The 17237-nt window shown below is 37.2% G+C and overlaps 2 protein-coding genes across 2 annotated transcripts; one reads left to right on the top strand and one right to left on the bottom strand.

Moving 5' to 3' along the window:
- Nucleotides 1–206: 206 nt before the first annotated feature.
- Nucleotides 207–5582, top strand: LOC133859459 (transmembrane 9 superfamily member 2). Its single transcript, XM_062294868.1, has 8 exons — nucleotides 207–429; nucleotides 1430–1470; nucleotides 1570–2155; nucleotides 2242–2379; nucleotides 2491–2647; nucleotides 3675–4159; nucleotides 5022–5272; nucleotides 5367–5582. The coding sequence occupies exons 1-7, from the start codon at nucleotides 281–283 to the stop codon at nucleotides 5239–5241; spliced, it is 1776 nt and encodes a 591-aa protein (XP_062150852.1). The 5' UTR covers nucleotides 207–280; the 3' UTR covers nucleotides 5242–5272; nucleotides 5367–5582.
- A 943-nt stretch (nucleotides 5583–6525) lies between these two features.
- On the bottom strand, nucleotides 6526–15775 carry LOC133859458 (pre-mRNA splicing factor SR-like 1). Its single transcript, XM_062294867.1, has 5 exons — nucleotides 15592–15775; nucleotides 14675–15060; nucleotides 11600–11680; nucleotides 8463–8534; nucleotides 6526–7744 (listed from the first exon to the last, which is right to left on the bottom strand). The coding sequence occupies exons 2-5, from the start codon at nucleotides 14960–14962 to the stop codon at nucleotides 6872–6874; spliced, it is 1314 nt and encodes a 437-aa protein (XP_062150851.1). The 5' UTR covers nucleotides 14963–15060; nucleotides 15592–15775; the 3' UTR covers nucleotides 6526–6871.
- Between the last annotated feature and the right edge of the window lie 1462 nt (nucleotides 15776–17237).

The following is a 17237-nucleotide window of genomic DNA, read 5'->3' as shown; positions in this document are numbered from 1 at the left end:
ACCACAGGGACCAACGGTGCAATTTTCCTTTTTTTTTTTTTTAATCTTCGCTAACCGACAGATCCAGTTACCTCTTTAATACGCCGGTCATTTTCCTTACCTCTTTACTTATCCACCCCGAGTCCCCGACCACCCGCTATGAAGAGTGGTTTCCACTCAACAAAAAGGCGCGTGGGAAATCCAACCTCAAAAATGTTTCCCCTCACCCACTTTATCATTAAACTTCAATCCCGGTTTTGCTTTTGCACATAGCAGACTCGGCCATTCTCTCTGACTCTCAATGGACAAGGTAATGGCGTGTTTGGTTGCGGCCATTGTGATCCTCTGCAGCCTGACCCACGTGAGATCCGACGCGTCCGATCACCGTTACAAAAGAGGGGACGACGTCCCTCTCTACGCTAACAAGGTGGGACCCTTCCACAATCCCAGGTATATTCAATCAACTTCTTCATTTTTTGTTTTCTATGATTCGATTCGCACTGAATTGGATTCGGTTTAGGATTTCATTTCCCGCGAGGATTTGGACTTGATCGCACAAAACCAGACAATTGAATTGAAAATTGCTTTTTGGGATATTAGTTCCGTGGAAATTAAAATTCTTGCCTTTTTGGGGTATCGAATTCGAATTCAATTCCAAATGCGTCTTGCGTGTACAACAACCGAACCGTGGAATTAGGGATGGGGATTCTGAATTTTCGTGTCACTGCTTCGGTTCTGTGCAATCCATAGAGCCTTAGAATGAATAGTGGATACGGCGATTTGGTTGTGTTTTGAGTTACATGAACTCTGTTTGGTTGCTAGGAAATGGAAAGAAAGAAAATTGGAAGCTCGGCGTTTTGTGCTGTTAAGTTTCCAATTTAATGATGGAACCTGAAATAGGCGAATTTCTGTAGAAGATCCGTTGAGTAGATTAATATTTTATTATGAGTAGAACTAACTACACTGTAATGCCTAGTATTTTGGAGATTTCAAGGGGGGAAACAACACGGTAACCAATTTTTGCTTTTGAAAGCAACTAGTTCTCCAAAATGTTGAGGAAATGATGCCTAAATACACGTTCTCAATTGGTTACGCATTTTGTTTAGTAGATTGAGGTTTTGGGTTTTGAAAGGTTTATCCTGACGTTGGATCATTCTCACTCATTTTTTCCCCATTCTTTTGCTTCAGCCTTCATACATGTTTGATTAATGGAATAAAGTATGGGATCCCATCTATATGTAGGAAACTAGGATCATGATAATGTAAGGTAGATCATAATCAATTTGGAGTTTTGGTTCATCAAGTGAAACTGAATACTTTTTAATGTTTATTTTAATCTTTGGGAGATAATTTTGAGAGTATCGTGTTAGCTGGTTTCAGATTTCATCGTAGCTTCTTACTCATCACTGGCTGACGTTGTTATGTTATTCTTTGGTATTTAATGCAACAGCGAGACATACCGTTATTTTGATCTCCCCTTCTGTTTACCAGGTTTGTGCATATTCATGTTTCTCCTCATCCAAATGCTCTAATTCCAATATGGAATTTTCCTTTCTTATTTATTTTTTCTGTTGTTGGGTGTGGTTGCAGGTCCTCTGCAAGAAAAGACAGAAGCTCTTGGGGAAGTGCTGAATGGGGATCGATTAGTTGTTGCCCCCTACAAACTCGAATTCCGAAAAGACAAAGAATCTGAGAGTGTTTGCAAAAAGAACCTGACACAGGAAGAAGTTTCTCAATTTCGGACTGCAGTTTCAAAGGACTACTACTTCCAAATGTACTATGACGACTTGCCCATATGGGGTTTCTTAGGAAAATTTGACAAGGAAGGAAAAGATGACCCCAGCGAGTACAAGTATTACCTCTCTAAGCATCTTCATTTCGAGGTCTTTTACAATAAGGATCGTGTTATTGAGGTTAGTGCAAAAAGTGATCCAGATGCCCTTGTGGACCTGACAGAGGACAAAGAAGTTGATTTGGAATTGACATACTCAGTCAAATGGAAGGAAACACATATTCCATTCGAGAAGAGGATGGAGAAGTACTCACAATCTTCTTCGATGCCTCATCACTTGGAAATCCATTGGTTTTCAATAATAAATTCATGTGTGACTGTTCTCCTCTTAACTGGATTCCTTGCCACGATTCTCATGCGAGTCCTAAAGAATGATTTTGTCAAGTAAGAACCGCCTCCTAACTGTTAATTAGTACGGGGGTCAAACATTTCATTGTTTAAGGTAATGTCTATGCTTTTATTTGTATAAGGTATGCTCATGATGAGGAGGCAGCTGATGACCAAGAGGAAACTGGTTGGAAGTACATTCATGGTGATGTATTCAGGTATCCAAAGTACAAGTCATTGTTTGCAGCATCGCTTGGTTCTGGCACCCAGCTATTTACTCTGTAAGCATGCTTTTGAAGAAGTTCTATTCTTAAAGGTTTAGTGCAATTAGGCTTGTTTTTAACTTCTTTTTAAGCAATCTGGTAATGTTGTCTATGTGCACTTGTTTTCAGTGCAATTTTCATTTTTATGCTTGCACTAGTTGGTGTATTTTATCCTTATAATCGCGGAGCTCTGTTCACGGCTCTTGTCGTCATTTATGCACTTACATCTGGGATTGCGGGCTATACTGCAGCCTCTTTCTATTGCCAGCTAGAAGGAAACAACTGGGTATGTATTCATGGATTATTTGTTTTCTTGTCCCTTTTATTGATCATTTTATAGGTGGTCCATTTTGAGGTTCATATTATTGGGACTCCTTTGTAGTGACATGTCTTGAATAGTGATTTTAGTTAGTTTCATGATATTTATCCCAAACACAAGTCGCTTGGAGGTTTTGAGTCTTGATTTAAAATGCCTTCTTACAAAACCATGTGCCTGGATTTGACATTAATGCTTTTTAAGGGTGAGAGAAGGGGATGAATAATCTTATGTCCTGTTTGTGTGTCCCATGAATTTGATTGACCCTGCATATTTAATGTGCAGATCTATAATCTTGAATAGGACCTTTAAGAAAAGCTGGAGCCATTAAGTCGTTTCTGCAGCTCATGAAATGTACTAACTTTTATTGTGTTATCATGATAATTGTGATTCCTGGATTGCTTCATTCACAATTTTTTTTTGGATTTGTTCATTGAAAACTATACAAAATGCTGAAAAAAGGCCATCAGATTTGTGGGGTGATAAATGGGCCTTATGTTTTTGGTCATTGCTGCTAGAGAAATAGCGCAAAATTGTTTCCATTTAAAAAAGAAATCCTCAAAATGCTAAAATCCATTCTGACTAGAATCTGATTCCCTGATGCTGATCGCTCGCTCCCTTCCTCTCTCCATATTTTTCCAAATGTTGGTCTAGTAATATAGTCCTTGGCGTGCATTTCAGTTCATGTAAAAATTGGATAAAGGGGCTGAGTAAAAGTTAAAATTTAGAAGCCTTCATATTTTCCTATTTGACTAAGCTCTGTAACTTATTAATACTATTTTCCAACTTGAATTGATTTGAATTCCTTGTTTTTCTTGATTAGAAATATCTGAAAATTAGCATAGTCTTCAATCTTATATGCATAATTTAAATTCCAATTACATATGGTTATTATTTTCTTGAGTGAAACATTATTCAATGGTGCTGTTCTTGTGGAAACTAGAAGCCTCAGTTGGAAAAATGCTACATTTAACAGTTATGGTTTTTGGCATGACAGGTGAGAAATTTGTTATTGACTGGAAGCTTGTTCTGTGGACCACTGTTTCTCACGTTCTGCTTTCTTAATACTGTTGCAATTGCTTACAGTTCCACTGCAGCATTGCCATTTGGAACAATTGTGGTGATTTTTCTTATATGGACTCTTGTAACTTCACCTTTATTAGTATTGGGTGGGATTGCTGGAAAGAATAGCAAGGCTGAGTTTCAAGCTCCATGTCGCACAGCAAAATTTCCTAGGGAGATCCCATCATTGCCTTGGTATCGTAAAACCCTTCCTCAGATGGCAATGGCAGGGTTTTTGCCTTTCAGTGCTATCTATATTGAGCTCTACTACATATTTGCTAGTGTATGGGGTCACCGGATCTACACCATTTACAGCATTCTGTTTATAGTTTTCATCATTCTCTTGATTGTCACTGCATTTATAACTGTGGCGTTGACGTATTTTCAACTTGCTGCCGAAGACCATGAGTGGTGGTGGAGGTATTATTTTCTTTTCCAGGCTTCTGTGTGTAGCACAAAATATCTCCTAGCTTTGGTACATGCTGTTTGTTAGGTGTTTTCATTCTCAATCCATGTGTTCTGTTGCATGCAGCAATGCTGCTTGTTAAACTTTTCAGATTTTACTGCCTATTTTCTTATAACGAAAGTTACTTAGGTAGGCTCATCAATAGTTAGGTGGTGACATTTAGGCTAAAACTAAAAATTTAGTGTCGCTTTTATAATGTGTTTGCATAGAAGTTTACATGTTGACCGGTCTTTCAGCTCAATTGCCCTAGTCCAGGTAGTAGCATAGGCACTGTCCAAAACCTTTCAGTGTGTGTTTACCTTGTAACGAATACAATTTGGTGGTCTAGTGCGTATGCATTTTAGGAAGTAAAATGTGGAGAAGGGGGGGGGGGTAGGGGGGGGGGGGTGTGTTGCATGTATTTTTAAAGATTTGGGTTAGGTGCTGTAAATAAACTATAGCAAATGTACTGTGGTTTTTTCAATAATTCAGATTTAACTCCATTATCTCTCTCTCATAAAATATTTAGAATTAAATCTGGACCGTTAAAAACTATAGCACATATGTTGTTATTTTTTTGTAAAGCATCTAGTCCAAATCCTATTTTTATTTGTATGAGATCTATTTCCTTCAGTCACAGTTTGGATATATATATATTTTGTTCTACTGATTAAGCTTGGATCTTTAAAAAGATCTGCTTGTAGTTTACCTCTTTCTATAATTGTACACTTGAAATCATTTGAATGCAAATGGAACCCGGAGAGCAATAAATGATCCAATTCAGATAGATTTTCCTGTTAGGGGTTGTGTTTGACTTCTATATACTTATGTAATCAGGTCTTTCCTTTGTGGTGGATCAACTGGCTTGTTCATCTATGGCTACTGCTTGTATTACTACTATGCACGATCAGATATGTCAGGTTTCATGCAAACCTCGTTCTTCTTTGGGTACATGGCTTGCATTTGCTACGGTTTCTTTCTCATGCTCGGGGCTGTCGGTTTCCGTGCTGCCTTATTTTTTGTCCGTCACATATACCACTCTATCAAGTGCGAGTAGCAAGGCATTCGGTCTGCCTAAAGTTCAACAGGTGGCCTGCTTTTTCCTTTTGTAGGCCTATTTTTTGAAGCTACCCAAAGTTCTTTTATCAAAAAATGTGCGTTATAATGTTTCTGATATTACAGGAGAAGATTGAAGCTATGCGACAGACTTGCCTCCCAAGTTTCTTGTCATTCGAATCTTCAGGGATTGATTGACACAATCCATCAATGTGGTAGTATTTATAGTGGAGATCTAGTGGGACTGTAGAATTCCTAATCTTGCTTGCACTTCTTACCTGAAGCGGCACCTTGTATAACATTCTTCTTCTCGTATGCCAAGCTCCAAAATTGGTTTTGATATATTCTTTTCATTTTATTTGACACCCTCCTAACTTGTTCAAATCGTCGTATGAGCATGGGTATGGCCATACAAACCTATTCTCTTTTGTTATGTGGGTCGATGCTTTGAAAAGCAGTCCTCTTTACTTTCCATTATCAATATTCCTCTTCTCAAGGAACATCAAGATAACTAAGTCAGTACAACCTAACTGGTGGGCTGAGTTATTTTCTTTTTCAGTTCAAAGAAAACTTCCATTGCAAGCAGTGTAGTTTGAAAAAAAAAAAAACAAAAAAAAAAGGATTCTGTTTTATTTTCATGTCGGCCGCTTTTAAAAAAAAATTACTTAAAATAGGTCACGTATACCGGTATAAAATGAATGTGATAAATGAGTATGAAAAACAATATTATTATATGTTTTACTTTTACATCTCTACTGGTGTTTAAAATGTGTCGCCCTGATGATGGTAACCTACAATAATTGCAACAAATACTGTGTTCATACTTAACCGTAATGAGTAATGTTGTATGTCTTTGTTGTGTCTTTTTAAAAACGATATAGCTTTTAAAATTACTGTTGAATCAAAATTTAAGAGTGATTTATCGTAAATCTACTAGTTATTTTAAAAGTCACATTAATTTTAAAAAATTGATTAACATGTAGCATATTAATCTACCGTTACACGGTAATATCCAGAGTCTAGAATAGAATTAGAGATCGCTTATTTGATTACTCGGACAATTTCATTCCAGAAAAGATGGGATTCGCGGCAAAACAGCTCCTTGTTGAAACTTACAAAGCCTTGCACTTAAACCCACCATTCATCTATTCCAGTTCCAGCTTTGACATAGGCTCTTTTGAAATGTTCCATTCTACATCGCCGGTTGGCCGTTGGGCTTCCCAGGTTAGCCTTAGGGATGCTTAGTACTAAAGAATAAAAATTAAACAAAATCCAAACACGAATATGAGAGTCAAAAGTAGTCTTCCACAATTTAATCAGTTAGATATAGTATTACATGTTCCACAGAAGACTCCAAAACAATTATCCAATTATGAAGCATTAAATAGAATGTAAGCAGTACCCAAAACAAAAACTGAATAACATCTAATGTACATCCAGCCTTGCAAAAGCACACATGGAATACATGGCTGGTATCCATCAATCTACATCTACTCGAAAAGAGAGAGAGAAAGAGAGAGAACCAAGTCATGAAGGCGTTTGCTTTGTTGATCCAAACACAAGGAGCTGTCCTCCTTAAAGACTTCAATGACACATCTGATACACAGGAATTGCATGAGAACCACTTCGCACTATTTCCAAGTAGAACCACCGAGTCTAATTACTTCTTCACCACCATTATCCCTCGTAGGAATCCTTACCATGCTAGCATCGCCTGTTTGATTGCCTAAATCACCGTAGAGATCCTTAAGTTTAGCCAAATTGCTAGATACCGATGTCTTCTCCTTGCTCCCATCTCTTTGTGGACTTGAAGGACGACCGGTCTGTGCAATGCCAGCTTGCAAGCTCTGACTTCTGCTCCTGCTCCTACTTCTACTCCTACTATTATAATGCCTACCATCATCACGGCTGCTCCTCTCATGCTCCCTTCTGCTTTCCCTCTCTGCATATTTGGACCTTCGATCATAATCATAACTCCGCTCTCTGTCCCTCTCCCGGTCCCTATCTCTATCCCTGACTCTGTCCCTCTCCCTGTCTCTATCCCTTTCTCGATCTCGAACCCGATCCTTGTCCCTTTCTCGATCCTGCTCCAGATCCCTTTCTCTTTCTCGATTCCGATAACGGTCTCGATCCCTGTCTCTATCTCTGTCTCGATCCCTGTCTGAATAATCTCTATCAGAGTATTCACGACTCTGGCTGCGATGGCTCCGAGGAGATCTTTGTAGATCATCACTGCTGGCTCTATCAAGAGGGGCCGGTGGTATGGTACGACGAACAGGTGATGAGTCCCTGGTAGAAGCACGATGAGGAGCACGCTGACCAAAAGAGACAGAAAGTGCAGCTTTGACAGAGGGTGGCCGACGAGCAGTGTCATCAGATCCATGCCGGTTGGTATCCCCAGTTACACCACAATGCTTGGAGGGGAGGTTCAACTTCTCAAGATTAGCTACAACTTGGCGCAGTACAGGAACAGGGATGCGGGGAAAAAGGGTATCAAAGTAGTACTGCAAAAGCACGGAGTGTTAAGTCACTTTTCCACCAAATTGGAAATGAAGACAAGCCATGATTCTGTTCAGATGGTACGCAAAAACTTGCAAGGGAGAATATCAAAGACAAATACTCTAAAATTTATTTCAATTCATTTTATAACCTTATTTTATAAGACCTCACAGGAGTGCAGATCAATTCTCTCTCTTTGGCATGAGACTCGCAGAGAAACTCTCCTGATACTTTTCATGCAAAGAGGAAAAGAAGGCAGCCACATCTTGCTCTATTAAGCTCGTTCTTTTACCAATTATTTGTAGGAGAAGAAGGTTGGACTTATGCCCGCAGACATCTATAGCACCTCATTAAGCTGTTACATTAAAACATAGGAGCCGCATTGTATCTGTTTTCGGAATTTTCTGGCACATCAGGATTCTAGAAGAATCTATCTAAAGATGAAAAGATCTAGGTTCAACTATAAATACTAACTATTGTGTTCTCCTTACTTTCTCTTTTAAGAATTTATTTTCACGAATTCCAATATCAAGTGATTAAATATACTGGTATGCAAAGTAATTTATTATTTATGAATTTGGGCTTCAAAAAAAAAAGTTATTATTTATGAATTTGGGATATTATTAACCAATGCTCAAATCAGGGAGGGAAAAGTCAAACAAGAGTAGAGAAGAAAGTGCTGAAGCAGGCACAATGATATTTCAAATATTAAGCACACCTAACCTGTCCAAGAAGCAAATCACGAACATATACACCCATCGTGGTCATTCTTCCATTGGATCCAGGAGAGAATTCCTGAAGTACAATATCATGATTCTATTATAAATGGACAAGGATTATATTAAGAAAAATAACTAATTCCATTGAATTTGAGTAAGGATAAGATCAACTAACACTTACAGCCCAAAGATAACGTAGTGGAAGCCTTGAGCGCTAATTGAACATATTACAAAGGGGCTATTTTTAGTTGAATTCAAACTAGTCCAGCACATGAGCCAGAGCATCTTTGAAGTTTATAATTTAAGGTTAAGACTTAGGATTGAAGACTTAAAACTAGCAAGTTACTCAGGCACAAAGGCGAAAATTAATCAGGTTCTCAAATAAGAATTTATTTATTTAATTTCTAGTCAAATAAAATAATCTAACATGTTTTCCTAAAATATTAAATACTTAGATCTACGAAGCGTATTGTTGCAGTTCCCAACAATAAGGAACATGAAAGAGAAAGTGGAGACTTAATGCAGATGGCCTTCAGAAAAACTGCAAAATCAACACGACTACAAGTTTGAAGCTCAAAAATGGATTTCCCTGTAGGTCCCTCTTACTAGCATAGCAGTTTCGGTGGGAAAATTAACCGCATATTGTTTTTTTGATGAGTTAAACAAGAAGAAAGGTTGAGGGAAGAATATTGTTTCAGCCACATTAGAAAAAAAATCAAAGGGGAAAAAGTAAATTTCTAGAAATGTTTTGGTTATTTATTGCTTTATTATCAAAACCCAAATCCTCCAAAATTCTTTTTTTAAAAGGTGACAAATACAACTTAAACGTTAGGGATTAAACCCAATTATTTCGTCCTTTGACCCTTATGAATCAGGAGATGGGAATGTCATTTGGTCCAAGAACCATTCATTCAAATTCTCCGAACTTCTCAAACTAGCCTTCTTAATAACTACCCTAAAACTCAATGGTATTGGCGCCCAATGGTAGATGACTATACAGTATACAGCCAACAACCACAAAATATAGTTATCTCACACTTAGAAATTCTAAAATTTCTTAATCTCCTTCTATACAAGGAACATTAGAATATATATAATCACAGATAATCCTACTGCATTGATGATTTAGAGAAGTGCCTTCATCCCTAGTTTAAAAATGAGACAAGTCTATCACTCATCCATGTAGCATTCGGCACATGTACCTGAGACAAGTCTATCACTTACCCTTTGTAGCATTTGGCACACGTACCTACTCTGCAGGAGCATTGTCAAAAAAAAAAAAAAAAAAAGGCTTGCCTGACTCTAAAAGCAAACTATCAGCTTAAAAAGTCCAATACACTGTAAAGGCACATTTATTTCTAGGTGCATCTTGTAATAAGTCTAAAAAGCTGGTAAAAGCATGTCATATATATGCCACACCATTTTCTCTCTAAAGCTTCATGCTTCCTTAAATCCAATGCAAATATTTCATATAGATAGTCAAGGTTTAAGCTAGAACTAGAGCTGAAACAATCTTGCTTCCCTTTTGAACTTATCAAAAAGTCTCAAGGTGAGGATTTACATTAAGGATAACTAAAAAGACTAACCTCTTCTTAAGGCATTGAAAACCTTGCCATGGGGGCTCAACACAATTTGTTATGAATACGTTAAGCATATGTTATAAAAATATTACTTTGATTTTTTAAAATGATTTTTCAATTTTTCCTACTTTTATAGGTATTCTTAATTATTAGTTATTATTTAAATGACCCTATGGTTCGACTGATAACACAATTGTTGAGCTAGTGACCCAAGACCTATAATGGGTCAATATCTGCCCTGCGTTTAACAACTATTATCTATACCCTTGTCTAATCATGCTTTAAAATTTTCTTTTTTTCTTCTCAAAATCATGAATGTATTGTTGTTTCCCAAGAACTAAAGCTTGAACAAGATATCCTTTTCAAGAGTTACCATTTTAGAAAGTTAAGACACTTCTTCAAATTCTAATGAAATATGAAATACTAAAATACCATATGCCAATAGATAAAAGCAGCATGTGGAGATCGGTGATTGAGGTGAAGTATGGGAGTGTGAGGGGAGGTTGGTGTTCTTTACCGGTGACGGGGCCTTATGGTGTCAGTGTTTGGAAGTTTATTCGAAGGGGGTGGGATAATGTTGCCAAGTTTTTGCGTTTTGAGGTGGGTGATGGGTCCCATATTCGCTTCTAGGATGATTTATGGTGTGGGAACAGGCCTCTCAAGCTCTTTTTTCCAACTTTGTATACTATTGCGCGTTCTCCTGATGCTTGGGTGGTGGATAATTTGTCTATGGTAGGAGGTGTGGCTCATTGGAATGTTCTCTTTACGCGCAATGCTCAGGATTGGGAGTTGGAAATGGTGATGTCCTTCTTCGAACAGTTATACTCTACTCGGGTTCGGCATGGGGAGGTTGATAGGGCGGTGTGGATTCTTTCCAAGAGGAGGAATTTTGAAGTGAAGACTTTCTATAAAGCTTTAGTTTGTCACAAGGCGGCTTCTTTTCCTTGGAAGGGTATATGGCGTGTTAAAGCTCCGAAGCGGGTTGCGTTCTTTGTATGGACAGCAGCTTTAGGAAAGATTTTAACTCATAACAACTTACGAAGGCGTGGTATTGTGGTGGTTGAGTGGTGTGTTATGTGTAAAAAGCATGGGGAATCCGTTGATTACCTTCTTCTCCATTGGACATGGCTCAGGTTGTTTGGAGTTTCTTTTATAGTTTGTTTGGGGTGGAGTGGGTTATGCCTAGTAGTGTCTTGGATTTATTGAGTGCTTGGGGCACTTTGCTGGGTCGTGGTCGTGTTCACGGTATTTTGAAGCAGATTCCTCTTTGTGTTTTGTGGGGCTTGTGGTGTGAGAGAAATTCTAGGCTTTTTGAGGATGTGGAGGTTCAGGTTGGGGCTCTTTGTAGAAATGTGTTTAATATGTTATATCTTTGGGTGTCAACGCATAGCTTGGGTAGTATGCCGTACGCTAATTTTTTACTTTCTTGTTCGTTTCGGTTCTCTAATTAGGGGCTTCTTTGTATACTTCCTGTGTACTAGGATTGCGCCCCTCTGCGCTTTTTAATGAATTCTTACTTATAAAAAAAAAAAGATAAAAGCAGCATAACACCTTTCAATACCTCTTCGTCTTTAACATATGGATCAAACCAACTCCATAATGTCTTTGGATCTGCAGCATATCTCAAGTACAGGAATCCAATCTGCAACCAACATTTGACATATCAGTCCCAGATATTATAGGGCATATCAAGCTCAAAGCTAAGATGAACTGTAAGCACTATATTAACATATGATGTACATGAAAATAATAAATATCATAACATTAGCTACAATGCCCCTTTCTTTTCAATAAATTATTAGTCTAAAAAAAAAAAATTAGCTACAATACCAGGAAGAATATAAAATTGATCCTAACTTTAAAGCACAAACAGATGAGGCATCTAAAAGTTTTCAGAACAAGAGCATAGGACATGGAATAGTGGTTCTAGTATTCATGAAACCTACTTATCAAAAAGATGCAAAGAAAATGATAGCGAAGACAATGTTATGTTTCTATAGGAAAACAAACAAAGAGCCTCTTATGGTGCTTAGAGAAGCAAGAACCCTAGGTTCTCAAAAGAACCTAGAAGCCAAAGGTAACTTTATATAGAACACAAACTCAAGTGTCTAGCGTGTCATAACCTCTATTTCTAAGAGAATAGAACCCTAAAATCCAAGTAAAATTGAATCATAGCTCTAAATTAATTCTAATCCTAGTCATAAATTTTCTTCTTCCCCATCTAATCTTACGAATGGGAAGTCTGTAGATCATCTTCAACTACTTTGAGTTGTCTTGGGTTATGCCTCATAGGATGGTTGATTTATTCGCTTGCTGGTGGAAATGTGGACACTCCCAAAGTGTTGTTACATGGAAGATGGTGCCTTCTTGTCTTTTGTGGTGCCTGTGAAGGAAACGAAATGATAGAAGTTTCGATGACCAAGACGTTAGAGGAGCTCAAGGCCGCCTTCTTTTATTCTCTTTTTTCTTGGACAGCTGTGCACTTAACTCCCTTAGTGGTGCTTGTGGAGGGAACGAAATCATATAAATTTTGAGGACCAAGAAAGGACATTAGAGGAGCTCAAGACCTTCTTCTTTTATTCTTTTTTTTTTTCTTGGACAGCTGCGTATTTAGCTCCTTTAGTGATTAGCTTTAATGATTTCCTTGTTCTTTTTTCTTCTCTTAATTAGGCGTTTCTCTTGCATACTTTATGTGTACCTGGGTTGCGCTTTGCGCTTTTTGATGATAATTCGCTTACTTATCAAAGAAAATCCTAGCCATACATTTATCAGGCTTTTCTAATCAGGTGTTGTTTCCTTGGAAAAGCAAACGGCAAAGCAAAATCCAAGAGAAGATTGTTGTTAAAATCCCTTAGGTGGCCTTTTTTTTTAGCTTGGAATTGTGCATAGTTGAAGATTTTGACTCTAGATATCTCATTAAAAGGAATATGATTCTTGTTAATTGGTGTTGTATGAGCAAGTCTAGTGAAGAATCAGTTGAACACCTATTGCTTTATTTGGAGTTCAGTGGACAATGCATTTGAAGGTTATTTTTTTTTTTTTATTGATAAGTCAATGCATTTGAAGGTTATTTTTTGATAAGTAATGCATTTGAAGGTTATTGATGTGTTTTTAGTTGGAATGGTAGGTTGAGAGGGCATAGTAATGAACCAGCCTGTAATGCTACTCTTCTATGCACACTGGGGACTCTTTAGAGGGAGAAGAACAACAGGACCTTTACTGGTCTTAAGCTTTGAATGACCCAGCTTAATTTCTTTATTTTTGTAATCATTGTATACGTAGATGCTTGCTTCTGGAAGCACCCAATTTTATTCTCTTTTAGATTTCATAGACCATCTGAATTCTGCATGTATTCTTTAGGTGAACCCTTTGTATAATCCTACTATACTTAAGGTCTCTCATTTTTCTAACAACTTTAGTGTTTTTTAAAGAAATTTACATTGCTCTTGCATCACTCCCTCTACAATAATTTCCTGCACTTCTTTTTTTGATGACAAGGAATCCCTCCAAGGCAAAGCCACTTCATGTACCCACCATTGTCAGGCAAACCTGGGGCCCGTGTAAAGCGCCCCCTCCATATAGATTGAATAATACTCTAGCTTCACCGCCAGGCTAACCCCAAGGAATTGTTTGCATCCAAGAGGATTCGAATCATAGACCTCAAGGGACTACCACAAAGACCAAGACCCTTACCACTTGAGCCAACCCCTTGGGGTTACTTTCGTGCACTTCTTTCTTCCTTTAAACTACAACCAGAACCCCATCTAAACACCATCACCCTCGTTAAACTGCTATTGAGGTCTTAAAAATCATAATCTTAAAACCATAGCCCATAGTAACCACATTTTTAAAATAAATAAAAAAACAAACAAACAAACATGGTTAATTTTTGTCTCTTTGGACTGTCTTGGGTTATACCTAGCCATATAGTTGACTTGTTTTCTTGTTGGTGGACTGCTAGTAGCACTAGGAGTGTTGTTGTGTGGAAAGTATGCCTTCTTTCCTTCTGCAAATCTATTTCTATTTCTGCCTATATAAGCAAGTCTTACCATGCTTGCATGAACCTTCTATTGCAATCAGGATTTCAATAACCACAAAGAACTATATGTACCATGACCAAAATACAGCCATCCCTGTTAACAAGAACAATTCACTACCACAACAACAAATATATATTAAAGTTTCATTACTAATAAAATCCCACAGAAAAAGCATTCATTATTGCAAAAAAAAACAATACCTAAATGAGTCCTCTAGAATCACAAACATAGATCACACATTCTAAACAATTAGTCAAAAAGCATCTTCAGATTTTATATAACCCACATTAAATAGATGTCAAAACAAGTGCATGCATATTTCCTAGTAATTTATGTAGATGATAGATACTGTTAAAAAATACAAATGTGACCAAAATCTAGAGAATATATTTCTTAGCTAGATAGTCTTCCTCATATTCAAATGACACTCCAAAGATGCATATATCACGTTGGCATATAGGCATGCAAATCATTCAGTACCATCAATTCTTTTTGATAAGTTTTTATCAAGTTTTTTTTTATAAGTAGTACTGTCAATTCTTTGACTAATCTAAACCAAGACAAGTGAAATATAGATACGAAAAGGCTCTACTTACTGCTCTAATGTAAGGAGAATCTGGGTGCTTTAAGAGGCCATGCATTTGTTTGACAGTGAGTTTCATAGTAAAAAACTTATAAAGAAGACAGAATGCTGTTGAAGGACCACGGCAGTTTCCAGTCATCCATGGTTCCACGTGATCAACTTGATTATAAATTTCATCTATCACCTCATGGTATGTCTTCAACCGGTAAAGCTCTTTGAAGTAATCAGAAGAAAGAATGTTCATACAGAGAACTTTTTCTAGCAAAGAATCAATTGGTTTGCCACAAGTCTGTATCTCCATTATTGGTTATGAAATATATATCCACCCACACTTGCAGAACCGAGACAATTTATAATTCTCAGCAATAACGGTCAATTGGAAGCGTCACCATCCCATTCCTGTGACAAAAGAAGTCAACAACTAATGAGGACTCCCGAATGAAAACAAATACCAGAACCCTAAAACAGAAATTACCAAGAAATCAATGAAATGGGAAGAAAAAAAAAATCCAAAAACCCCACTCCACTGAGCCTGAAGTTCAATATCTCAGCTATATTTTCCTTATTTTAGACCAGAGGAAAAAAAAAATGGACCTTCGAATTCTTTCTACACAGAATGCAAATCGTAAAAACCTTGCCCGCAGTTCCGTTGCTTACGAAAAAAAACGATTTAGAAACATTAATCTTCAAAAGCAACAGAACTAAAAAATAAGAAACAAAACATTAATCCTAAAAACATTAATCAAAAGAATATTCAAAAACCTAGAAATCAAAACATAAAGATCGAAAAGACATAATCCAACAATTGAGCTGCGAATCCTAAAAAATGAAACAGTAATACGATAAAATTGAAACAAACAAACAAACAGAGAAGCAAATTCAAAAAGGAAAGCTGCAGAGATTAGGCATGAAATCATAGAGCCTACGCACCAATTGGAAGCAACGGCTTATACGATGACGTTAAAGGATTGGGTACGCGTAGTAAACCCTAACAACAGCGCCGTTCAGTTTTGGCTCAGTTGGTTTTGGTTTTGGTTTTGGCTTTGGCTTTCGTCACCATTGAAGGCGATACAGAAAAGGAACAGTAATATGGTCAATCGCTCTCCAGATTATACCCAACCGGTTCTATTAAGAACCGGACCAAAGACCACACACCTCTCGGCACGCGCGTGACAGTAGTTTTTCTTTTTCTTTTTCTTTTTGGTTTTTTTAAAGCGACTGAGAGCAATTAGTCAAAACACTTGTTGAGCCAAATGCCACCGACTAAATTTTAAGTTTTTTTTTTTTTTTCTTAAAATTTGTCAACAAAAAATCATTTTTGAGTCAATAATAAATTTGTCATTTTAAGAAAGAAAATAAATTTCACGCTTATGATTAAAGAGTAAAAATTATTTTATGAAATTTATCTCCTCCGCCGGCACCACCCTCTCTCCAAACCATATCACCATCCATCCTCATAAAGGAAACCAGTTTCCCTTCCCCCTCAGCCTCTCGGCCGCCATTTCTCTTAACTTGTCCCAACTTTCCTTTCCTATAGCGATTATCATCCCCTTTCTCTAAGAAAAATGATTATTACACAACAATTGTGCAACTGTTGTGTAAAGTCTTAAAAACATGTGATGAGTCTCGTGTGGTGGGTTTCACCACGTGAGTCCCACGTGGGACCCACCCTATGTCTCTAGAGTAGTGCACAACAATCACTCCTCTTATTGGCAACGGTATTTATCTAATAATTATAAGCAATTTCCAATTGGTTTTTAGTTACTGTGGAAAAATATATTGAAATATTTTCAACTAATGCTCCGTTTGTTTCGACGTAAAATGGTTTTTTAAAAAATAATTTTGGCATTTTTCAGTATTTGGTAGGGGCGAAAATAATAGTCAACCAAAAAATGATTTCTGTTTGACAAAAAATGCTTAGTTAATTTCAGAAAATGATTTATGCTTTTTAAAAGTATAAATCATTTTTGCAGTCAACTCTCTTTTAAACGACGCGGTCAACCTTCACACTCAAGCAGTCGACCATCGCCAGAATCCGGTAGCTGGTTGGTGCCAAAATCTGAAAATTTCTATCGAAATACAGCGACGTCTAGCTGAATCTAGCGAAACCAATCGAATTTGGCCAGATTCCGACCATACAACTAGAGTTTGGCCATATTAGGCCAAATTCCGGCCAATACAATCCGAATCTGGCCGTATTAGACTAGATGCCGACAAATTTGGTCGGAATCCAGCGACGGTGACCAGACGTTGCAGGACTCTGTTTTTTGCTATTAGTGATTTTTTTCGGGCAAGTCAAACGCTGAAAAATATTTTCAAAAAAATCATTTTCCTGAAAAATGATTTCGTCAAAAATATTTTACGTCGAAACAAACGGAACATAAATAAATTTTCCCTAAATAAACCATCAAAATTCAATCAATACGTTAACAAGATGGTTTATTCTTACAAGGGCTTGCAAACGCCAAGCATATGATCAAGTACTTCTGGAAGTCTCTCATGTGTTACTCCAAAAATGAAATGATTTTTAAAATCACAATTTGATCAAAATTTAATAGTGATTAATCACGAGTAAT

Source organism: Alnus glutinosa, chromosome 2 (assembly GCF_958979055.1).
Source record: "Alnus glutinosa chromosome 2, dhAlnGlut1.1, whole genome shotgun sequence".
Classification (NCBI taxonomy): Eukaryota; Viridiplantae; Streptophyta; class Magnoliopsida; order Fagales; family Betulaceae; genus Alnus; species Alnus glutinosa.
This window is presented reverse-complemented; position numbering and strand designations above follow the sequence as displayed.

Coding starts and splice junctions, on each gene's coding strand:
- LOC133859458 (XM_062294867.1), bottom strand. CDS start 14,962: ATGGAGATACAGACTTGTGGCAAACCAATTGATTCTTTGCTAGAAAAA. Junction 11,681..14,674: donor ATTCTCCTTACATTAGAGCA/GTAAGTAGAGCC, acceptor TGTTGGTTGCAG/ATTGGATTCCTGTACTTGAG. Junction 8,535..11,599: donor CATATGTTAAAGACGAAGAG/GTATTGAAAGGT, acceptor ATTGTACTTCAG/GAATTCTCTCCTGGATCCAA.
- LOC133859459 (XM_062294868.1), top strand. CDS start 281: ATGGACAAGGTAATGGCGTGTTTGGTTGCGGCCATTGTGATCCTCTGC. Junction 1,471..1,569: donor TCTCCCCTTCTGTTTACCAG/GTTTGTGCATAT, acceptor GTGTGGTTGCAG/GTCCTCTGCAAGAAAAGACA. Junction 4,160..5,021: donor GACCATGAGTGGTGGTGGAG/GTATTATTTTCT, acceptor TTATGTAATCAG/GTCTTTCCTTTGTGGTGGAT.